This window comes from Mixophyes fleayi, chromosome 1 (genome assembly GCF_038048845.1).
Source record: "Mixophyes fleayi isolate aMixFle1 chromosome 1, aMixFle1.hap1, whole genome shotgun sequence".
NCBI lineage: Eukaryota > Metazoa > Chordata > Amphibia > Anura > Limnodynastidae > Mixophyes > Mixophyes fleayi.
Window position 1 is genome coordinate 59,983,731 of NC_134402.1, and position 25,807 is coordinate 60,009,537.

The 25,807-nt window shown below is 38.4% G+C and overlaps 1 protein-coding gene across 1 annotated transcript in view; it reads left to right on the forward strand.

The window, feature by feature from the left end:
- Positions 1-3,986: 3,986 nt before the first annotated feature.
- The window catches only part of GRXCR1 (glutaredoxin and cysteine rich domain containing 1), a 39,497-nt gene continuing 17,676 nt past the window's right edge, over positions 3,987-25,807 (forward strand). The window contains exons 1-2 of the mRNA XM_075189139.1: positions 3,987-4,373; positions 8,517-8,519. Of these exons, the coding sequence (XP_075045240.1) occupies positions 3,987-4,373; positions 8,517-8,519 (390 nt within the window). The remainder of the gene's footprint in view (positions 4,374-8,516; positions 8,520-25,807) is intronic.

Sequence of the window (25,807 nt, forward strand, 5' to 3'; positions counted from 1 at the left end):
AGGAGGTATTGTGGCCCCGGTATCAAATTGGGTACCGGGGCCACCCCACTACGCAGTCCAGATACTTGTTTGGTGGAATTCTGACACGTGGAGGGTGTATTTATTTTATTGTGGCCCCGGTATCAAATTGGGTACCGGGGCCACCCCACTACGCAGTCCATACCCTTTTTTGGTGGAATTCTGACCCGGGGAGGGTTTTTTAATTATATTGTGGCCTCGGTACCAAATTGTGTACCGGGGCCACCACACTACGCAGTCCATACCCTTTTTTGGTGGAATTCTGACCCGTGGAGGGTTTTTTAATTATATTGTGGCCTCGGTACCAAATTGTGTACCGGGGCCACCACACTACGCAGTCAAGATAGATAGATGCGTATCATAGATAAAGTACATTCAGTGGTGTGGGGCAAATTGAAAAATATTCAAAATGCACTGACATTATCAAAAACAAGAGGTTGTCACACGCTAAAACTCCAACATGTATATGATGGAAAGGATGGAGGAGCAGCCGTATGTGTAGTGTAATGCAGACCTGTTGAAGGTTTTTTATATATTTTATTGTGGTGCCCAGTGCCCACTCCTCTACGCAGTCCAGGTACATTTATTGGTGCGAATCATAAAAGTTCAGGGTTTTTAATATATTGTGGTGACCCACTCCTCTACGCAGTCCAGGTACATTTATTTGTGCGAATCAAACAAGTTGATGGTTTTCTTATTATATATATTGTGGTGACCCACTCCTCTACGCAGTCCAGGTACATTTATTGGTGCGATTCATAAAAGTTCAGGGTTTTTAATATATTGTGGTGACCCACTCCTCTACGCAGTCCAGGTACATTTATTGGTGCGATTCATAAAAGTTCAGGGTTTTTAATATATTGTGGTGACCCACTCCTCTACGCAGTCCAGGTACATTTATTGGTGCGAATCAAACAAGTTGATGGTTTTCTTATTATATATATTGTGGTGACCCACTCCTCTACGCAGTCCAGGTACATTTATTGGTGCGAATCATAAAAGTTCAGGGTTTTTAATATATTGTGGTGACCCACTCCTCTACGCAGTCCAGGTACATTTATTGGTGCGAATCAAACAAGTTGATGGTTTTCTTATTATATATATTGTGGTGACCCACTCCCCTACGCAGTCCAGGTACATTTATTGGTGCGATTCATAAAAGTTCAGGGTTTTTAATATATTGTGGTGACCCACTCCTCTACGCAGTCCAGGTACATTTATTGGTGCGAATCATAAAAGTTCAGGGTTTTTAATATATTGTGGTGACCCACTCCTCTACGCAGTCCAGGTACATTTATTGGTGCGAATCAAACAAGTTGATGGTTTTCTTATTATATATATTGTGGTGACCCACTCCTCTACGCAGTCCAGGTACATTTATTGGTGCGATTCATAAAAGTTCAGGGTTTTTAATATATTGTGGTGACCCACTCCTCTACGCAGTCCAGGTACATTTATTGGTGCGATTCATAAAAGTTCAGGGTTTTTAATATATTGTGGTGACCCACTCCTCTACGCAGTCCAGGTACATTTATTGGTGCGATTCATAAAAGTTCAGGGTTTTTAATATATTGTGGTGACCCACTCCTCTACGCAGTCCAGGTACATTTATTGGTGCGAATCAAACAAGTTGATGGTTTTCTTATTATATATATTGTGGTGACCCACTCCTCTACGCAGTCCAGGTACATTTATTGGTGCGATTCATAAAAGTTCAGGGTTTTTAATATATATTGTGGTGACCCACTCCTCTAGGCAGTCCAGGTACATTTATTGGTGCGAATCATAAAAGTTCAGGGTTTTTAATATATATTGTGGTGACCCACTCCTCTACGCAGTCCAGGTACATTTATTGGTGCGAATCATAAAAGTTCAGGGTTTTTAATATATATTGTGGTGACCCACTCCTCTACGCAGTCCAGGTACATTTATTGGTGCGAATCATAAAAGTTCAGGGTTTTTAATATATATTGTGGTGACCCACTCCTCTACGCAGTCCAGAAAGATACCTTGTTGCAACATTTTGGACTAATAACTATATTGTGAGGTGTTCAGAATACACTGTAAATTAGTGGAAATGCTTGTTATTGAATGTTATTGAGGTTAATAATAGCCTAGGAGTGAAAATAAGCCCAAAAACTTGATTTTTAAACTTTTTATATTTTTTTCAAAAAAAATCCGAATCCAAAACCTTAAATCCGAACCGAGACCTTTCGTCAAGTGTTTTGCGAGACAAATCCGAACCCCAAAAATAACGAAAATCCGGATCCAAAACACAAAACACGAGACCTCAAAAGTCGCCGGTGCACATCCCTAGCTCCCACGCATGCATCCATGCAGAGGTACGTGATTCTGCCACTTACACCAGACTGTGCCCGGACAGGCAGGTCGTAGAGTGAGTACAGTAAGAATGTTTGCGCACTTGCAAATTAACGCAGACCAGGAAAAAGATGCATATATGAGAAAGCTGCATTATTTGCCCGTGCTCAGGGGCAAGCGCAAATAGCAGATGATGAGGATGATGGTCTCCGGCATAAGTGAACCTCTTGCGATTGACTGTTTATAATTGTACAGCTTGCCCAGATTTCTGAATGTCTTTCTTTGTTGCTCAGGTATATATTAGGGTTTTGTGTGTGTGTATGTTTAAGTAAAAAAAATTTTTTCGGACACAAGACATGGATGATTCTTCTGTATTAGAGAGTTGTTTTATGTTTCATTGATGGCTCATAAAACAAATGGATAAAACCATGGGCGCAAATGGGAAGTAAGTATCTGTGACTGGGAGCATATGTTGCTGGTGATAAACTGCACGCATCCTAAGATGTCGTATGGCTCAGAAGATGTGCACAAATTTTATGCACAACTTTTTGAGCGTAAATAACACCCATTATGTAACCAAATCTGCATTAGGCCCATTGTACTCATGTTCATCCTTTTAGACACATCTCCTGATATTATGCATTTACTAGGGGTGTCAAGAGGGGAGCAGATACTGGGGACCTGGTCTGCCTATGTAGTGGGAGGAGTTTCCAACCTGGTGTGACCCCATCAAGGAAGGGGCCCCCACGACATTGCTGTACCTGGGCCCGATATTTCTCTTGCCTGCCCTGCATGCATCTATTATTTTCTATGAAACAGCATTGTCAACACTGAGATGCTGGTGTCTTAAATGCCCCAAAATGTAAATAATTAAGGTAATGGTAAAAGCATTCAATAACCATATTGCAAACACTTGTATTTGCAGTTAACAAGAAAATGGATTTCAATGCATTACAGAAACATATAAAAACCCATAGGCTTGTAGTCTCCCTTATTTTGCAGAGACACTTTGGCAGTTTTTGGTAGCATGTCCGTTGTTCCCATTTATCAATTCTTTTAATTTGTCTATGAGGAAATAAGCAAAGCAAAAAAAAAAAAACCATGAAAAAACAATTGCTAAAAAGCATGAACATAAAAAAAGAACGTAGAAAAAGAGAAAGCAACACAGATGGCCAAAGTCTGTGCCCTAATGATTTGTGTTTGGGGGATCGGTATTGCAACAGCTGCTTTCTTGGTCAATTACTTTTTATACTTTATTTTTTTTTTTTTTTATTAAACTTTTGTTGCTCTCACACATTCTTTAGGATGCATTTTAAATGTATGTCTTCTATAAGTACTTAATTTATCAAATATTTTTGTTGAGCATTGCTTCCCTTTACTCGATCTGCTGTGAAAGTACACAACAGTCCGTACATTATTAATTAGGCATATTCATTTACAGGTTTTAGCTTAAGAGTAACCATAGCACACAGGAATTCATTATTTATCGTAGTTTCAGAGTAAGCTAGACCTTGCCATACCAGTTCCCTTATGGGTGCTTTCACTACAAGTAGTATTCTTAGTGTTGCGAGTGTGACAATTTGGCAGACAAGGTGACAATTTGGGCCTGGACAATGTAAGTGGTTCTGTTTTTATCCATGGATGAGGATATGCTAAACATGGAGATCAAGTCGGAAGGAGACCGGCAACAAAGAAAAGTCAGGTTCAGGATAGCGTCATCTTATAGTGGGCGAGTGCTGAAAGAAGTCTACACTGATGGGGACTCTGTGGATTCTGAATGTGCCAGCAGCTCAGAGACTGACCAGAACAGCATACCAAGTGAGACAGACGTTCACCACAATGGCTTTTTAGGTTCGGAGTACGATGAAAGTGAAAATGAACCAGACGACTTGCTTGTTTTGGCAAGAGCCACTAAGGACAGAGGATTTGGGACAAAAAGAGTGAACATACTCAGTAAGAATGGGACAGTCCGAGGAGTCAAACACAAAGTCAGCGCAGGCCAAGCCTTGTTCGACAATTTGGCAAAGGTTTTCCAGGTGAGTGGAAAAAAATACACAAAACAAAAAATGAGAATAGACTCTAAAGTTAAGAAATGTAGCAGAAGGCACAAGATTTCAACACAGATACAACATATAGACTTATTTCCCTTTATTAATAAATGGCTTAAACTAACAAAAGCTTTTAATTTCCAGGTACTGTCCTTATTGACCTCTAAACTTATATTATTGCATTTTGCAGAATGTATCAATAATTTGCAGTTTATTCGTTTTGTAATCCCTTCTACTATCACGTAACAGACTCATAGATTATATATGTACTATTACACTCTGCCAGACTCTGCCTTACTGGGTGTCCTGTTTCTGACTCAACGCAGGCTGGATCTACAGCTCCTATTACTCCTATTGGCTGCACACAGCTATGATGCAAGCAAAGTTTGTGTTTCGGTTATTCCTTTATCTCTATGGATTCAACTTTCACAATCACTATTTGCATATGTCCACATTGATATATTAATATTAGTTATTTCTCATTGTACGATGGTGCAGAAAATTTTGACTTGTTAATAATAAAAAGTTAATTTTTGCTGTCTGCTTTTCCTTAGTGTAAACATGTTAAATACATAGACATATATATAGAGTTCGATGTAGGTTTTCTTGGTGTATGATATGCATTTCTGCACTGAGCATGCACACAAATAATGCACCATAGGCAGATTTTGACGCATCTTACACCTACGGCTCCCTAAGCTTGGAGAGGTGGGACGGGAGAAGGAAGGGACCGAAAAACTTAGGATAAGCCCAATAAGGGCATGTTCGACTGAGTCAGACATGGACAACGACACAGTTGTGGGTGCTTGACCCCTGGTGCAGGATACAAACGGCTGATAGTGATTATCAGCATGGACGTGCACTGTAAAAAAATAAATAAAAAAAAAAGTTAAATTCTTTATGGAACAGTTTGCAGCCCCCAATCCCTCTCCCACACACCCACACATGCAAAAAGAAAGTGATCTAAGCCACTCACCACCCAAAAAAAACCCCTGTTGTGGTGAGGCAATAAAGTGTTATGGTATGTGACAGCAAGCCTTGGCAGTCTTAAATTACTTGGGTATTCACTACAAGTACCAGCATGTCCTGGCATACAGGGCCCGCCGGGCTGCACATACTGTGAAAATACTGTAAAAAATCCTTTATTTAAAAAAGACCCCCTTCTCTAGTTTAATATTAACCTAAATCTACAGGAATCCTCTTCTTACTTCAGACTTTCAATCCAATCATTAGAAAAAAAAACATATTGATGATGCTGACTTGCTCTTTGCACAGCCCTGAAGCTACTGAGAAGGAAGGAGTCTTACCAGAAACTAACCGATGAAGAGCGGCTTTACGCTGACTGGTCACAAGGTGGGAAAGCCGCCCTAATTGGTTATTAGTGGCTAGACCCCACGTGGGATCTATCTGCACTGAACTACATTGATACAATGCATTCATTGATAAAATGTATCAGTGAATACCCTATCAATGTATTTCATTGCAGCTATTAAACAACTAGAGCGTCTTTCTGACCAAATACTTCTACAAGCACTAGCATACCCAAGCAGTTTATGCCTGCCAGGACTTGCTGGGACCACTAGTGCGACATAGAAAAATACTTTTTATATAATTTTAAGACTTTGTTACCCTAACACCCGTCAGCAGGGGTTTTGGGAGGAGCACCAGTGCTATCAGCATGGGTCTGTTTTGTTCACTGTGGATGGGACTCACATTGTTTTGCAGGACATTATGGCCTTCAGCTCTATGCTGAACAGGCTGTTGCAGTGTCACATCATAACGGGGGGCCCTGCGGGTCTGATCAGCCCACCTGTGTGTGTGGTTACTGCAGGGAGGCCCCACCACATGCAGTTCATCCCCCTGAAAGTGCCACAAACAGCCCAGGTTATGAGCGCTGGTGCTAAGTTCACTCTGTTTTTTAAGAAAAATATTAATTTTTATATTCTACATTGAAGCGACCTTGATGATGATGATGATGATGATGATGACTGCCATCTCTACAGCATTATACTATGCTTAAAGCATATATTAGGCTTAAAGGGCATCATGATGCTGTGGGCGCATTTACCATAGCATGCTGAGTGGCACCTATCTTACGATACCTCAGAGCGATCATGTAACTGCATCATTATACATCTGCATTTTGCACATAAAATGTGTCTTTACATGAGCTCCATTGTTGTCTGATCAGTGAATTGTCCTTCATGTAGGAACATTTTTCTTGTCTTGAAAATACTCTCTAAGAAATGTTTGAAGCCTGAAGGGTCCTGTATGTCTTACACATTCTTAATTAATGGCATAAACCCACTGTGCGGCAACTCTCATATTGTATTGCTTGTAATATGTAAATCTTTCCAGAGAGATAACAGCATCTCTGCATAAAGTGCAAAGTACATTATACATCTTTTAATGTAAATACATTAAACCATACTTGTTTAAATCTACTGTAAATGCACCATATTATTATCAGCTGTATTTCCTATTCAGACACCAAACATTTATTGTTATTGACTAAGAATTTGCTTTGCACTATTCTAGATTCTACTAGATTCTGCCATTTAAGATACAAGGGACCACTTGCTCTGCAGAGACTGCAAACAAAATAATGCATCAATATATTATTTATGTAGGTATTTATTTGAGACAGCAGGAAGGAAGCCGACAGATATGGTAATTTATCAGGCTCGGTATGACATATGTTGTTCTGTCTTGGTAAATATTCATGAATGAACATTGAGCAATCAATTTGAAAAATGTCATCCATTTAAGATGTACCTACATTAATGTACATTGTGCCATGTAACCTGATCTTACCTGGGCAAAATGATTATCTTCACAATAAAACACATTCCTAACCGATTCTTACCTACTTTCTCAGCAAGGATGCTTTTATACTTTGAAGGTTTTTTTTTTTATTAACTAATGCCATATTCTGGTTTGCCTATTCGAAAACCTATTCATAGGAGTATGGGCTTTTCTTTTATGTAGCATTTGGCATAATGAATGTAAGTCACTATCGGTATGTTTACTATGTCTGATACTTATTATGCATTATTAGGCATACAAGTATGCAATTATTAGAAATGGGCGGGTCCGGTTCTCCGAGAACCGAACCCACCCGAACTTTGGGTATCCGAGTACCGAGCTGAGCAGCTCGGTACTCTCCCGCCCATTCCGAATCCAAATCGAGGCCGAACGTCATTGTGACGTCGTCGGATCTCGGGGCTCGGTTCTCGCGATACTTCAACTTTATAAATACACGCCTCCACAGCAATCCATCGCCATTTGACAGAGGGAGAGAGCAGGGTGTAGTCACAGGCTAATTAGAGCAGGGACAGAGAATACAATATTGTTCTTGCAATTGCTCTAACCAAAATCGCTAGTGCAGAGAGGAGGATAGAGGTTTATTATTTTTTCTTCATATTTGGCACTCCCCAGCGCTTTTGGGGTGTCCCCCATAATTGTGCATAAATATTTCTGGCTGTCAAAAGTCATATCTGTCAGCAGTATCTACTAAATAATTTTAAGCACTCCTCAGTGCTTAAACAGTTGGAGCACTAAATTGGGTTAATTTAGGCCCAAAAACATGGATTTTCCAAAAAAATAGCAAAACAAAACCAAAACCAAAACCAAAACACGCAATGGCAGTTTTGCAAAACCAAAACCAAAACCAAAACACGACGGTAATCCAGATCCAAAACCGAATCCAAAACCAAAACACGGGGGTCAGTGACCATCTCTAGCAATTATAGTTGCATGGTATCCAAAGCTTAATAGGAAAAATGAGCAAAATTGCAGGAAAAGTTCAGGAATATTGAAATTTGGAACAGGTGTAAATTTCTGGCTATACAATCTTCAAGCTCCAATTTTGCTTTGCAATATCACAAAATGCCATAATTGCATTCTGCAGAAGGACAAGAATTGGGTCAATGGCTTTTAATTCATTTGGATGAATGATGTGGTTGGAAAATTAAGGTCAAATTCCACTGGTGAAACATACAGAATTTAACAGCCCAAATGCAGTTAAGTTTTTAAAATGTTGCTCGTCTCTAGTTAATAATAGCATTCATAAATCTTATCATTGCCAGTGTGATAGGAACTGGCAAGTACACTGCCCGCTATACAATAGAGCAGGTCGTTCAGACGTAACCCTCCCCTTACCATTCAGGTTCAGTTGCAGCAACTATATTGTAACAATATTTGAGTGCAATTTAGAATCCGCAACCATGAATCAGTTCATTTTCTGTTCTTTTTAAAAACCAGAACTGAGTTACTGATCAAAGGCACAATCTTATTTTAATTTACATACACAGGCATTGATTACGAATTAAACTGTATAGAGGGGATGTGCAAGTGCTTGCTATTGCATGAATCAACCTTCATTTAAGCTTTACCCCATTACTTACCAGATATGTTGCTGGCACAAAGGGCACTGTCCCTAAGTCTCAAACGCAGTGTCCAAGGATATTTTTTATATTTTATTAAAAAAAAAAAAAATTTCAATTAATTTAAAGCAAAGTATTTTACATACTTAAATAGATAAAAATGGCAAAAATCCTCCTATATTTAAACTGGTCTCCCAGCTTGAAGCCATATCATGCTGTGACCATGCACTGCAATAGGATTTAGCCCATATATTCAGTCCACCCTTATTCAGCTCTATGGGAGAGCACTGGATGGATCTCCTCCTTTGCTTTGCTTTCCAGTTTAATATTGCTCCCAGCTTCCAGCTTTATGTAAAAGGTTTAAAGGGATCCTACTATTTGCTACATAAAAGGGTCAGTTGAGGTCATGCTGAGTTGCATTTGTACCTCCTTATGCTTAGAGAGACAGAACAGGGGAGGAAAGGGCATGTAAATGCAGACCGAGGACAGTATGGTTGTGTTTGCAGAATTCCAACCTAAAGCCGATCTTCACGGAGACACAGATACACAGAATTTTCCTACCCTGCCTTAACATGTATAATTTCCCCATCAATAAGATTTAGTACGTTAACTAGTTTAATTTCAGCTTTTTTTTGTGTAAAGCTGGTTCTACACAGCCCTATACTGCTGCTTAACCCTTCACACTTATAATGATTCAATCTATCCACTCATAGGGGTACGTTTACTAAACTGCGGGTTTGAAAAAGTGGAGATGTGGCCTATAGCAACCAATCAGATTCTAGCTGTCATTTGTGGAATGTTCTAAATAAACGATAACTAGAATCTGATTGGTTGCTACAGGTGACATCACCACTTTTTCAAACCCGCAGTTTAGTAAATATACCCCATTGAGTTGTCCGAATTGGGCGACATCTGGCCTTTTGGTCCCTTGAGCCGAGCAGCTGGATCCCCTCTAGTTGCATTTTATCCTGTTAGCGTTTTCAGAAAATGACCACACATGCGGGCCAGATAGTGGCTATCTGTGGTCATCTTCCAACTGCATTTAGCATGCCATGGGGTTTTGCGGTACTTTTTGCCCATACACACTGTGAAATGAGGCCTATTGCCAGATATCAGCTGCAATGTCACATCATGTGTGGGTACCTTTAAGCCAGCAACAATTCACTGTGGGTGCTTTAATCTGGTTTTAAAACTATACCCTTGTAGTGTAAATGTTGTTTGAGACTGTTTACAATAAATACACAAGGGTTAAGGTTATATTCATGATGCTGCTATGTCAGTGGACCTGCCACCATAATACTTCATGATATAATATTTCATCATCAACATTTTTATATATATAGCGCCTGCAAATTCCGTAACACTTTACAATTGGGGAGAAACACAGTAATAAACAAATTGGGTAAAACAGAGAAAGAGTTGAGAAGGTCCTGCTCACAAGCTTACAATCTATGGGACAATGGGAGTTGGATACACGAGGTTAAGTCTACATAATGCATTTTGGTCCTGTCAGATTGCAAAGGTTTTAAAAAAAAATAAAAAATAAAAATATTTGATCGAATTTGATATAATATTAATCATGCCATATTAAAATCTAGTTATGCTTCATATCTAGTTATGCTTCATGTTAACAACTTGCTCCAGGAAAATAAACTATATAAAAATTATATTTCGGTATATTCTCATTTTCATTTCACTTTTCCCTCTCCAGTACTATCAGCTACTAATGCTACTAACTCTATATCACCCCAGGGACTTTAGCACTAACACAAATGAAAAGTTTATTTTTCCATTACACACCAATAATGTGTCCACGAAGTTTAAGTTTCGCAGTCCAATCAAGATAATTTTACATTGTTGAACTACATTAAACTTTTCTTTGGTAGTAAATGGGGATATATATCTATAATCTTTTACTTCTAGCCTGCAAGCACAACAATATATATTGCACATCTTCTCTTCTCATTACAAAGCACTATAAAACCTGAATTCACACATTGTTATCGGCACATACTTTTACAGTGATGTCCCATTGTCTTCTTCTTTGGCATTTGCTTTACCAGTGCCATATGTGGAGTGCCTCTCACATATCTTGGTTTTCCTAGGACAGTCCTAGTTTTATTGCTCAATATGGGAATCACAGAGGACACATCAGCAGGTTCTGTCCTTCAATGCAAAATCTGAATCTTAGGCAGACTGTTACGTAACATTCGCAAATGTTAGTCAATTTCATATTAAATCAAGAACGATGATAATCTGGATAGAATTTTTGGGAAGTAGGTAAAGCATAAATCTTTCTCTTAATCTTACTTAGATAAATGGTTAAATACTACCCTCAAAATATTTCTTCTTTTTTTGTGGTGAGAAAATATATGTGAAACTACTGTTTTTATTTTCACAATTCTTAATTTTTGGATTGGTCAAAAAGTAACAGTGCAATGAAACAATAATAAGACAGAAAGCATCTAATGTCAAAGTCAAAATATTAGTCTATCTAGGGCCAAAAAAAAAAGAAAGACTGCATATACAACAAAGCAAGGACCCCCCCCCCCAGAAAAAAAAAATCCACCCCCCCCCCAAAAAAAAATAACAAACATACTAGTAGGTTATTCGGCTGCTATTAAAATTGCCCTTAATCACTCTCGGTCTGTGTATATACAGTATGCTAGCTAATTTAGACTGTAAGCTCCAATGGGGCAGGGGCTGATGTGAGGGAGTTCTCTGTACAGCGCTGCAGAATTAGTGGCGCTATATAAATAACTGATGATGATGAAGATGACTGAAAATGTATGACCAATTTTTCAAGACAATTTTAGTAGTAAGATAGACTGGGACTAGATAGGTGGGAGGGAGGGGGTACAGGACCAACAGGGGGAGGGGAGCAACCTCGTAGCAGCTCATAATAGAGCACCCTCCCAAAATGCAAACACCCCTGTAAATCATACTTGTCAACTCTCCTGAAATGTATAATAGAGTCCCAAGAATTGGTGGACAGAACATGCAAATTGCCCCATTAATTCCATGCTGCCCCTTAGATCATGTTGCTACCTTCCGGATCCTGGAGCTCTGAGGGCCACATGTAGTATCGGGTGCAATTTATAATTACAGTGTAAGTGTAAGATTGCATCCCGTAATTTACTTAGGATTCCAAGTCGCACGTATCTTTAGATACCTGCAACTCGGAATACTATGCAAATAGCAAACACTTGGTTAGATACACTTCTTTATCAGTCATAGCGGGTGGGTGAGGCAAATAAATAAATAATAATAAAATAACAGTATACACCCCCCAAACATCTTATCCAACCCTGAATCTCCACCAGTGTGTTGTAAAAACAACATTTGTTAAGATGGCAACAAACAGCGTGTGTATCTCCACAACTAAAACACTAATGATGGTAGAGACAAATACAGAAAATATTGTGTATTGCACTAACCAATGTTTTATAAGAAAGTCCATGGGGTATATTTACTAAACTGGGGGTTTGAAAAAGTGGAGATGTTGCCTATAGCAACCAATCAGATTCTAGTTATCATTTATTTAGTACATTCTACAAAATGACATCTAGAATCAATTGCCTGGGTGTACACCTAGGTAGGCAGCAGAGCTAATAGCAAGAAAAGAAAAAACAACTTTTGTTGGTGTCAGTGGAGGTCATGTATGAAACACACAGCAAAACTCCTTGGTTTTGCAGCAGTGCACATGGATGGTCCAATCATTTCTTCTATTACTGGTTTAACCCACAACTGGCTTTTTGACATTTTATTTTCACTCCATTTGTTTCATAGTATCGCATCGGCTGCTGTTTGAAATTCAGTTATAACCTTGCACTGGTATTTACAGACGTTAACATGAACCTATCAGTTCTCATCATATAACTTTCTCCAAACTGTAAATGACTTGCCAGACTCTGCCATGCTGAATGGTTTGCTCTACATGCCATAAATAATTACTTACTATTCCCATTGTTCCTTTATTTCATTTTAAATCACATCTAGCAGGGGCTGGGGGCAAATTTTAGTCCCAGAGGTCGAGGCTCAGCAGCCTAATAGAAACATTTTAAAGAAAAAACATTTGGGTAGCCCGGTGACCCAGCCCAAGGTAGCTCCTACCCCTCCCATACACCAGCCAGCCCTGGACATCAAGTATACCTATAATCATTTACAAAAAAACATCGGAAGGAGTCATTTTTTTGTAGCCACTGCCCTTTTCTTCTGGAAGTTATAGGCCTATTTTTTCCTGGCATGGCTAAACTTCTCAGTATGGTTATAGTAACATGATCAGAGGCTCAATTTCTTTCCAAGCACCCCATGTCTAATCTGTGCTCTCAGCAATTTAATATATCATCCAACCTCTTCACCTTGTCACTTTTCTTTCATATTCATTGTACAAATTTCAATTCAATAATGTACGGACCCATTCAGTAGAAATTTAAAATTTATATGATGGAACAAATTAGCCCAAATTAGCCAATAGCTATTTGTGAATCAATTTACAAATCCACCCAGATTACCACACAGTTGGTCAAACAATGCATTAAACCCTGGAGAACCAGGCCAATCACAGTTCATGGAACATAAGTAAGTAAACAATGTCACATGACTATAGATATTTAAAATAAGTTTAAAACTCCTCCTCTCATTCTTCCTGGATTGTTCTAGGGAACAACATCTGTGAATCCCACTATTTGATATTGCCTTGTGATGTAAGCTGTGACTTATCAATGGAATGGCCTCTGACTATTCTAGTCTTCATTTTTGACTCATACACCCAATTCCCACGTGTGAGGACCGCACATCATAGTGAATTCCTTAAAATCACCTAGGCAGATTGTTGCAACCAAAATGCAATTTATTCCGTAGATGGCAGCCAGGGGCGGATCTAGAAAAATGCTGTACCTGGGGCGATTTAGGGGGGCGCGATTTAGGCCCCGCCCCTTTCTAACATCTTAGGCTGCCGACGGCTGCACACTATGTGCAGGTCCGTCCAGCCGTGACAGGCAGGGACAGTGTGCTGCCCGGCTGCTCTGATTGTGTTTTAAACACAGTCAGAGCAGCCGGGCAGCACACTGTCCCTGCCTGTCACGACTGGACGGACCTGCACATACTGTGCAGCCGTCGGCAGCAACTGTCTGCTAGGGGGGGGCGATCGCCCCGATCGCCCCCCCCCCCCCCCCTGGATCCGCCACTGATGGCAGCACAGACATGCGGATATACCCGACAGATGCAATTCTTTGTAAGTACAGCACATATATGTGACAGAAGTGCAGTTCCTAGTCACCAATCCATGTATACATCCAATACAGTCTTAAAACACAGGTTATATTCCATTCAATATTACCACAGCAGTGGAGCTAATGGCCGAACAAGAAGCAGTAGCCAGATTATGAAAGGTGGGACAAGACTTAACCCTGAGTGCCCTCCACAATGGTAGTTGGGGATCGTTGACTCTTTGTGGAGAAGGTGTCTAGGAGTCTAATCCAGGATACTAGTATGAATGAGCTTGTTGACTAAACATGAAAGTATTATATCTTCATACACTAATTGTCTATCCCAGACATATTGTACTCTCTTATCCCTGATTTAACATTCTACCTGGCAACATTTAAGAATAACGTGAATAACGTGGGGAAATACGGTAAATAACAAATGACAATAAACTGTAAAGCAGTGGGACAATGACAGTTCCGAGTAAGCAGAAAGGGGTGGTCTCAAGTGTCTCTATGCTTCAATCACACAAGTCTACAAATCACACCGCGTGGTTTCATACACCCCTTTTTCATTTAAGCTGTATAGCAGATTTCCCAGCGATTTCTCTTTATTCAGTTTGTGTCTCCATATCTTTGTCCTGCTTTTATTTTATATACCAGTTTTTCTCTCTCTTTTTGAACCATCTAAACATTTACTCCTGTCTGTTTCATTTGCAATCTTGTTTTTACGTTTCCTTTTTTCAGTTTATAAACCAGTTTCTCCAGTTTTTTATTTGATTCTGAATTCCAGTTGTAAAGTGCTGCAGAGTATGCTGGCACTATATAAATAAATGTTAATAAATAAATAAAAGACCTACTTGTGAAGTCCTTTATTCAGTTATATAGATATTCTCCAGACCCTTTTCCATTCATATATCCTCTCATCAGTCATTTTTAAATTCATAAACTCACTCCATATCTCTTATCCCTTAGTTATTCTTATAACTGTCTTATCAATCCATCATTCAATTCCAATAACTGTCTTATGTTTATGTTTCATTATTTTCTATGTAACACTCTTTTCAGGCTGTCTGCTGGACTCATTCATACTGGCCAAAGGTTTCAATGTCCTCTGTCTCATCATTATTGTTTTTTGAGGCTCTTTCCAAATTTGATTTTTATCTTTGCAAAGAACGGAAAATTGCTGCAAACGTGCTTCAATATATAATAGTATAATGTTTTATACAGAACAATATTATGAAATAAACTATATTTATAATTTAGACTATATTATCCCTCAAATGATATGTACTTATTTGCATTCCTTGTAGTATTTAGTAATATAAATTGATAGTCTTTTATCTATTCAACCTTTTGATAACAATCTTATTTACCATTGAATATATATATATAAATAGCGCCTTTTTTTATAGAATTTTGACTTGTTTCTAGTATAGTTAGCATATATTATTATTGGATTACATATAGCCATATGTGTCCTATTTTTACTATAGGGTTTATGATATTATTGCTGGTTATATATAAATTAATTATAATTATCTCATTGAGGTTAATACTGTTGGGTTTTTTACATACCGTATATACTCGAGTATAAGCTGAGTTTTTCAGCACATTTTTTGTGCTGAAAAAGCCCCCCCTCGGCTTATACTCGAGTGATGCTCCAGGACCACAATGAAAAGTACCTGCTTGAGGTGGCTGGCGGCAGCAGTGTGAGATATCCCCGGGGTACGCTGCCCTGTCTGATTCCACTGCGCTGGTGACCAGCTCTGCTCTGTATGCTTCCGGGTGAGTGGCGCCCGCAAACCCCCGCCCTCCCCTGTGGAGCCATTTGCTCTGTATGCTTCCGGGTGAGCGGCGCCCGCAAACCCCCGCCCTCCCCTGTGGAGCCATTTGCTCTGTCTGCTTCCGGGTGAGCTAGGTGAGCGGTGGTAATACCAGCAAATGAACGGCTTTCCCGGCGATGATGCAAATAGAAGAAGTACTGTAAACAGGCTTTCAACGCAGCACGACCTAGTGCATGCGTACTGTTCAAAAGTTTTAAAAGTCTTTTTTTTTATCCTGTTAGAAATGGATCTCAATACTTCTAATCCTGGACCAAAACAAAAACGCAGTTCCTACGAAGCTGGTTTCAAACTTAAGGTTGTGTCAAGAGCAGAAGAGAGCAATAACAGTATTGCAAGTAGGGAATTTTGTGTTGACGAAAAACAAGTGAGGGAGTGGCGGAAAATGAAAGCTGACTTGGAAAAGATTCCAAAGGCAAAAAAAGCTTGACGTGGTTTAACGACTTCATATGAAGCTCTAGAGACTGAATTGCATTAATGGGTTATAGAGTGTCGTCAAAATAGTTACTGCGTGACACGTATGGGAATTCGCTTACGTGCCCTTCAAATGGCTAAAGATGAAAAATTAAAAGCACCAGGCATTGAAAATTGTGTTGCGTCAGCAGGATGGTGTACCCGCTTTATGAATAGGTTTGCCTTATGTTTGCGGCAAAGAACAAAGATTTCACAGAAGTTGCCAAAAGACCTTGATGAGTAAGTGATGTCATTCCATTCATTCATCATAAAACAAAGAAGGATCCATAATTTTGACCTGGGAGATATTGGGAATATGGATGAAACACCTATGACCTTTGATCTTCCTAGCAACAGAACTGTGGCAAGTTTGGAAGAAAAAAACTATTTTACTCAGAACCACAGGAAATGAAAAAAAACATTTCACAGTCATTCTGTCATGTTTGGCTAATGGAACTAAGCTGCGGCCTGTCATTATTTTTAAAAGAAAGACCTTGCCTAAAAAGGTCAAATTCCCACCAGGAATTACAGTGCGTGCACATATTAAAGGCTGGATGATGAAGACAGAACAAAAAAATGGCTGGAAGAAATTTGGAACGGACGTCCAGGAACAGCCTTAAAGAAAAAAAACATCATTACTAGTTTGGGATATGATCAGAGCCCACACATCTGATGACATAAAAAAATTGGCAAAGTCTTCTCAAGTTACTTTGGCCGTTATCCCAGGTGGGCTTACATCTGTATTGCAGCCCCTAGATGTGTGTTTAAACAAACTTTTCAAAGACCGTGTGCGAAAGATGTGGCATGAATGGATGTCATCTGGGTTCGTGATGCATGGGAAGAGATTCCAGAGGACGTGGTGCAACGCGCCTTCAAGAAATGTGGCATTAGTGATGCTATAGATGGCAGTGAAGACAGCGCTTTGTATGAGAACGACAGCAGTGATGGTGATGACTGCGATCTCAGTGATGACGACAATGTCTATGCTGATAACCTCACACCAGATAAAGCTGAAGCTCTGTTTGGACTTACAGATGATGAGGAGGAATCCAGTTTTGAAGGATTTTAACTCTTGTGCTTTAGCTTGTTGCTGATTGAGCTTAGGTTGTACTTTTAAAGTTATTGTTGATACCATATTGGTTTTGTTGACTCTCTTTTCCACTTACAGAGCTAGTTTACTGTTTTTCTTTGAAATAAATATTCAAAAACATTTAACCTACGGATTCCTCAATTAATGTAATTTTATTAGTATCTATTTTTATTTTTGAAACTTACCAGTAGTTGGTGCATTTCCCACCCTAGGCTTATACTTGAGTCAATAAGTTTTCCCAGTTTGTTTGTGGTAAAATTAGATGCCTTGGCTTATATTCAGGTCGACGTATACTCAAGTATATACGGTACTTTTTTTTACACACATTTTTATACTTTTTATACTTTTTTATATATTTTATTTATTTTTACTTTGTTTTATATATGTTGATATTTTTTTTATATGTATCTAATATATTTAATACATTTTTTTCTGTATATTATTTCTACTGGCATTAGTGCATATATTTATTGTATTCATCTTGGTATACTTTACCCATCGCATTAAGAATTGACATTGATTTTTGTATGAATATACTCAGTCTGAAAATGACATCTTTGTCACTTAGCAATATATGTATATTGTATTATGTCCCATTCTGTGTGTTCAGTAAAGTTTTTTGATATCCGGATCACATGACCGACATCGCTTAGACGTCCTGAAGTTGAGCGCCCGAAGACGCCACTTGTGCGTATGCGCAAGATGGTGAGGCGCACACTATTTAAATCAGTGACCGAGTGGGTCACATATTGTCATATCTCCTGAGGAAGTCTTTTTATAAGACGAAAAGCGTAGAGGATTGTGTTTCTTGGGGATCTTGCTGACTCTACCTCCTGTTGTCTGGCAGTGTGTTCCTATTTCTTGGACTTAAGCTGCCTTGCTCCAGAGAGTGCTGCTATTGTGATGGTCACAACTAAAGATACCCAGATAAGCCTGTTATATGATTACTTATGTAAGTGTAAATCTGTATTGTTTATGAAATAAATGTGTTGTTTTACAGCATCACACTATGTAAGTTTTTCTCTATTTCATAATCCTGGATATCACTGAGTATATATGAAGTAACAGATCCTATAAGTGCTGTGTGAAGTATCCACCCTATATATACCTAAGGGGTGAAAAGGTCCAAATTGATCTGCAGAGACATCGTTTATACCTACAGATAAGCCTCAGAGATTTTCTATCTGGTACGCACATTATATATTGGTGCGGTGTGGGTGTTCCAGAGTGCTATTAATCATCTATTCTACTGATTCACCCTTACTATCTGAGTGTTATATTATCATCTTCTCTATACCCACCTGGTTGATTAAGATTCTGACTTGTGGTACACCATTCTGTATTATTATTATATACAGTATTATACTATGTGGCGCCCCTCCCTATCTGTTTTGTTATAGATTTATTCCAGTTCACAATCTGGCTTTGTGGGAATTTGGCAGCCGCCTGAACATAGGAACTTCATTATCTAATTGGACATTATTTGAACTTTTGTGTCTCTTCAGAGTTATGCGCTGTATTATCTATTGTTTTTTGTTTTTATATATATATATATATATATATATATATATATATATATATATATATATAATATAAAAGCCTAGCGGCATGTGTTAGTCTGTGTGTGGAAAAAAAAACAACAAGCTGCAGCGCCACCTGCTGGGCGGAGTTATACACTGACCTACTAAATTCTTAGCATTATCTAATATATAAAAGTAAAAGCCTAGCGACGTGTGTTAGTGTGTGTGTGTGGAAAAAACTATTTTCTCAGAAAGGGCTCATCCAATTGACCTGAAATTTGGTATACTGATATTATTTGACAAAAAAATTACAATAGTGAAGTTAGTTAACTTCCATCATCCCCCCTTCCCCCCCTGGGAGGTGTAGTAAAGGCTAAATTTACGAGTTGAGGGGTCAAACTCATTTTCGTGAGGTAATTTTACCTCATGAACACACATTAAAAAGGGCGCTTGCGTCGGGAAGTAACGCTCTTCCCCTGAGGAGGCCTGGGCTAGGCCCAAATGCATGACAAGAACCTTTTTAAGACCTTAAGTAGCTTGATTTGACTAGAATGCATGAGTATCATGCACGGCTTAACTTGTGTGTGTATATATATATATATATATATATATATATATATATAAATATATATATATTTGTTGGTATCCTGGTTCTGATAAATATTACCTGTGTTAATGAAATTAACTTGGTCCACTGGCCTTGTTAGTAATTGCTATTCCTGCACTTCATTTGGTACAACCGTTGTGGTCAACTGGTGTCTTATTTATTTGAAAATGCAGCTGTTGTATTTCCATTTGTGTTCCTTGCAGTGAGTTGTATAATAGGTTGGAGGCAAAATTGTGTTGTTTTTTTTTACGTTTCATTTATTGAAGAAACATGAAAATTCATAATTAAATATTTTAATATAAAATAACTGTTATTGCTGTTATTTTAACAATACTATGGGTGTGATGGGTAAAAATGGAGGTTACAGGTACAAACAATGAGTGACTACCATAATTTTAGACATATGGGGCCTGATTCATCTTCGAATGCAATGTGAACATAAAAAAAATCACATGTAACTTGAACGCAAGTAAGCCCGTATTGAAGTGCAAGCGACTCTCAAGATACGTTTCCATTGGAATATGGGTATAAGTACACTCTGGCTTTACAGTACTTGCCATATGCAGACAAACAGAACAGACTGCAGAATGCGCACAATGCATATGTGCAATAGTCCCATCAAAACATATGCCAAAAACATTCTAATAAATAAATGAACAATAATACTATAATCATTAATAAAAATACATGTTTAATAAAAAGGGCCATTTGCATTTGGACATGAATTGGATGCACAGAACAATTTCACGCAAAATATGGCACGCAGCGGGACTTACATCCGAAGATTAATCAGGTCTATGATGTCAAATGCGCCTTTAAATATATCTTCATATAACTTTATCTAATCTCTGACCGATGGCGAGGAAGGGGTGTAGGGGTGGGGGAGGTGGGGTCAAAAGTCCCAGAGATATGAGTGATCAGCAATTATGGGAGGATCTTGTTTCTTCCAAGTGCATGATTTCACATTTTTTGGCATTAATCTGTACTTGCCACGTTTTTGACCATTCCTCTAACCTACCTAGAACATCAATTATTTCTTTTACCCCTCCTGGTGTGTCTACCCTGCTGCACATCTTTGTGCCTTCTGCAAAAAGGCATATTTTTCCTTCAATACCATTTGCAATGCCATCAAAGAAGATATTAAGAAAGTACTGATCCAAGTACAGATCCCTTGGGTACTCCACTGGTAACCTTTCCCTCCTGTGAATGCACTCCATTTACTACAACTCTCTGTTTTCTATCCTGCAACCAATATTATATCCATTCAACCAACTTAGAATCCAGTCCCAAACTGTTGAGTTTATTTAACAGTCTGCGATGTTCAACAGTGTCAAAAGCCTTACTACATCTACGCCCACCCCCGTCCCGTCCCCCCCCTTGATCTATTACTTTAGTCACCCAGTCATTTGTTTGACATGATCTCTCCCCAGTAAATCCCATGTTTTTGGGATCATGTAAGTTACTAGATTTGAGATATTCTACAACTCTTTTAAGTGTATTTCCATCAATTTCCCTACTACTGATGTAAGGCTCACTAGTTGGTAGTTATTTGCCTCTTCCTTGCTTCCACTGTTTTGCAGTGAGACTACATTTGCTCTTTTCCAGTCCTCTGGAATTACTCCTGTAGGTAGTGACTGGTTGAATTAACCTGTTAATGGTGTTACCAGCACCCCCTTAAGCTCTTTTAGTACCCACAGAACCATGGGCATTATCTTCTTCTTCAAAATGAACTTTAAATCAGAGGTATACCACAAATTACTGATTCATACTAATTAGCAGTGGCAGATTAAAACAAGTGCAATGGACCCTGGGAAGGGTTCAATCCATAGAGCCCCACTCCACTCTTTCCTATCATAATCTGATAAAACATTGATACCTCTTTAATGTTCACTCTTGACCATATTTTATTTACATTACATTTTCAGTGGCCTACATGCGCTGTGGCCTTCTTACACTGACATCACTTTATTTGAAGGAGGAGGGTCAGTAGCCCTAGGACCATTTAATTGTTGAAAATTCCCTTATTATATTCCATTGTTGAGTGCAATATATTGTACATTTAAAACAATTAAATGCAAATAACTTTAGAGCTCAAGATTTTCCTAGTTTACCCCCCAGACCCACATAGGTGATTAAGTTAGGTTAACTCTACATAAACCTACCCTTGTGTGGGCACATATTTTCTTTTTAATATGGTTGCACACAGCAAATGAAAAGGCAATGCCTTTCTGACTGAAATAACCTCCAGGGACCAGGGCAAATCACAACTATTTATACTACCGGGCATTTGACATCACACAGACCAGTGTATCAGATTACAACCCAAAGCACATTTGCATCTAGTGAAATAAGCAATAGTCTGCAAGCAAAGTAACTTTTGAGAAATAAAGGATATTTTCATAGAAAGACTGAGCTATTGCGTACTCTACATGAGCACTTAATCATTTTCCTCAGATTACTAGCACAAGACACAAGACTCACGTAAATATATAATTGTGTAGGCCATTATCAACCTGCAATACGTTTTGGTCTAGAAAAAGATTATATAAAATAAATCTTCTTTTCTACTTTATTTATTTAGCATCTTCCAAATGACTAAAAAAAACAAACGCCCCACCCAAATATTCCCTATAACAAAAAGTCAAACCCACTCACTAGAAACATGAGGTGTGGAATGATTAGTCACAAGCAGCCAGCGCAACAAAGTGCTTGTAACTGGCTGGTGGTCCAGGCCGCAGGATTCCTGGCTTTGATTATTCTACATATGTCATGTGTGGAGGACGGCTGGAAATCTTTTCTGTGGGATCTATGAGATTTCCTCACTCTCCCTTTAATAGAACCGATTAACAAAGAAAGTGTTTTATTTTATGCTTGGATCATAATGGATAAAGAAAGAAGAGTTTTATTTTTTATTTCAATGTGGGGAACATGAGCTCTAGGCAGTTGTTTATTCAACTAAAATGTGTTTAAAAATTATGTATATCTGTGTTTTTTGAAAAACATCTATTGATGTAAAGGGCAGGGATCTTAGTGACACTTGTTCATTATACCGCAATCACTGGGGTAGTGAAGCTGCAACTCCAGGGGTGCCAATCTTTTTTTATTACCCTGCCCCAACAGTTGGGGGAGTCAGAAATAGTCCCACTGCTTTTCATAGCTGGGCTGATGTCCTCTGGGGGGAGCATATTTATCCTTGTGGCCCCACCACCCCATAAGCAAACCAACCTGTTGGCTGATATTTATGATAGCAGTGGACCACTCGTGATCTCCCTGTTATAATGGAAACCAAATGAGGCTGGGATTGGTTGAGGATTTTAGGTGGGGGGTTAATCAGCAAACATGATTAATAGAAAATACATAACTACTGTATAGTGTTGGTACATTCAGGATTATGTGGTCCTTATGGCATCCAAGTACAAGGTTTACACCATGGTATGTGTGTTTCTGGTTTAACAATTTATTTTAATTGCAGATAGGTCAATTTGAGGTGCATGAGGACTTAGTTAAGGTACAAGAAACACTTATTATACGCTAATTTATAGAACGCAGGTACAGTAACAACAGACAACGTTGTCCCAGCTCATCGGTTACTGGGCTTTACAGATGGTAGATACAGGTCAGTTCCAGGTAGCAAGTTTCATGCATTAATCAGGAGCAGGAACACTATCTGTTTAACTGCTAGGAACCACCAGATGAAGACTGCAGCTATGTGCTCTGATATAAGCAGTGGATTACAGGCTTAAGGTGTTATAACATAATTAGAACTGGGTTTATTTTTGGACACTATTCTGACACTTCTATCAATACAATCTAAATGAAAAAAGAAGTGAACGCAGTAATCACTATATAGTTGTATGTAGCCATATAAAATAGATTTACTAATCCTCTTTCTATGTATATTTATTTCTTCTATAACTAAAAAGGCCTTTAATAGATTGTACTATATTTGTCTGGTAAAATGATAATACACTATCTTTGTTTTATTGTTCTGCTCTTTTTGGGTTTACATCACGGAGCCTTTCAGAATGTCCTTGAAAGTTCTAGAATGAGGTTCCGTTATGCTTGAATAACGTGGCAGTTTGGTACACATATATATATATCACTTAAGGATTTTTAAATACTACACTATTGGGCGCCCTATCCCTTTCTGTGTAATTTTAGATTATTTCCAGAGACACCATCTGGCCTCTTGGGGACTGGCAGCCGCCTGCACTGGTGGTAATCATTAAAGCGATTATCAGTATCCAGTCAACAGATAGCCTGACAGGAATACACCGATGGTGTATTCCCGGGCAGACTGATAATACTGACACCTGGAAACACTGACCTGAAACCCTGCCGACGAATGAAGAAGGTAGGTAGTGATGACATCACTTTCAAGCTCCACATTATGTTTGTGGCTGTTAACCTGGTATTTTAAGGAGGAGCTGCCGGTACAATGTTCTTTAGAAAGCCTAATACATTGTACAGGTGGCGCCTCCTTAAAATACCAGCTGGAAAGTGACATTGGGGTATCTGTTGGGGTATCTGATGTCGGGGTACCGATAATCGTAAAAAGGTAACCAACCCACCTGTACATCGGAAAGTGTAAATAAGGTGAATGGACTATATGGACTTTATATTCTATTCCAAATATTGAGTTCTGTATCATTGCAATTGTTCCTATAAATATCTATATTTATCTGTCTATCTCTCTATCTATCTATCATCAACATTTATATAGCGCCAGAAAATTTCGTAGCGCATATATATATATATATATATATATATATATATAGCTACAAGTTAACCCGTGCATGATACACATGCATTCTAGTCAAATCAAGCTACTTAAGGTGTTAAAAATGTTCTTGTCATGCATTTGGGCCATAGCCCAGGGCTCAACCACCAACCACTCCCCACTGTCCCCCCCGGAAACCACCAACCACTCCCAACTGTCACTTCTCCTTCAAGAAATATATATATATATTTTTTTTAAATCTTTATAAACACTTTTAACAATTAACAAATTAAATTAACAAATTAAAAACATCTTAGTATACCAAATTTCAGCCCTTTCTGAATTTTTTTCCCCACACACACTAAGAATTTAGTAGGTCAGTGTATAATTCCACCCAGCAGGTGGCGCTGCAGCTTGGTTTTATTTTTTCCACACACACACACACACACACACACACACACACACACAGACAGACTAACACACGCCACTAGACATTTATATTATAGATAGATATAGATAAATAAATAAATATATATATATATATATATATATATATATATATATATATATATATATATATATCATAGGAATGTGAGGGACAATGAGCGGAGATTTCTGTAAAACAGTCAGTGAAGACATATCGCATTCCCTCATGGCTATTTGAATCTGCCCCATAGTGTAGTGTTTAAATATTTTTAATAGAACAGGTAATACACATACATGATAACGAGTTAAACAATAGCTTCTAAGTTTCATGTGAATATGGTATATTCCAACAATTAAAATTTTACTGTTCATGCATTGATATGAATAATAATAATAAAAAAAAGAATACCCCATACAGGCAGAATGATAATATTATTTTTGTGCCTTATATCATTATATTTAATATTGATTATTAGTAAATTCAGCTGCGTCAAAATACACACAAACTAAATGGCAACTCACAATCAGCTGAACGTCATAGAGTCATCCAGCTTGTCATGCAGGTTCAGAACGGTTCAATGTTACTACATATGCAGTTATTGCCGGTTCTGACTGCTTTGTTGACTAGGTGGAATCACAGTCTCGTTATTTAATAGACATACCTCGTATACCCACTGTATATTGTAGTGATTACATTTGAAGAAACCTATCATTTATTTTTCAAACACATTTGGTCCTTTAGTAGAAATATTTAGAAATGATGTATTTAAGGAATGGAATTTTTGAATTGTTTGAATTTTTTTTTTCCAATTTCTCATATAATCCATTTTCATGCAGATGCTGAGGACAGTATTCACATGTGTTATGCACGTCTAGTTGCTATCCAATAACGATTGTCGATTGCCAATATGTGGTTCCAAAGCACAATGTGATTTCATAGCCAAAAGTAGCAGAATAACAAATCAGAATAAAATATGTACAGCTGGTACTTATTGCAGGCGCCTTGGATCCAATGTACAGTCATTCAGGTCTGAAGACTGTGGTCAAGTAGACTGTCCGCTAGGTCCAGAGCCCCTGCTTATATACAGTCAGTGAATACAGTAAACCAATACAGATGATGTGGCTTGCTTCTATTGGTCTAGGTTTCAGAAGGGTCCGGTGTAATGGAGG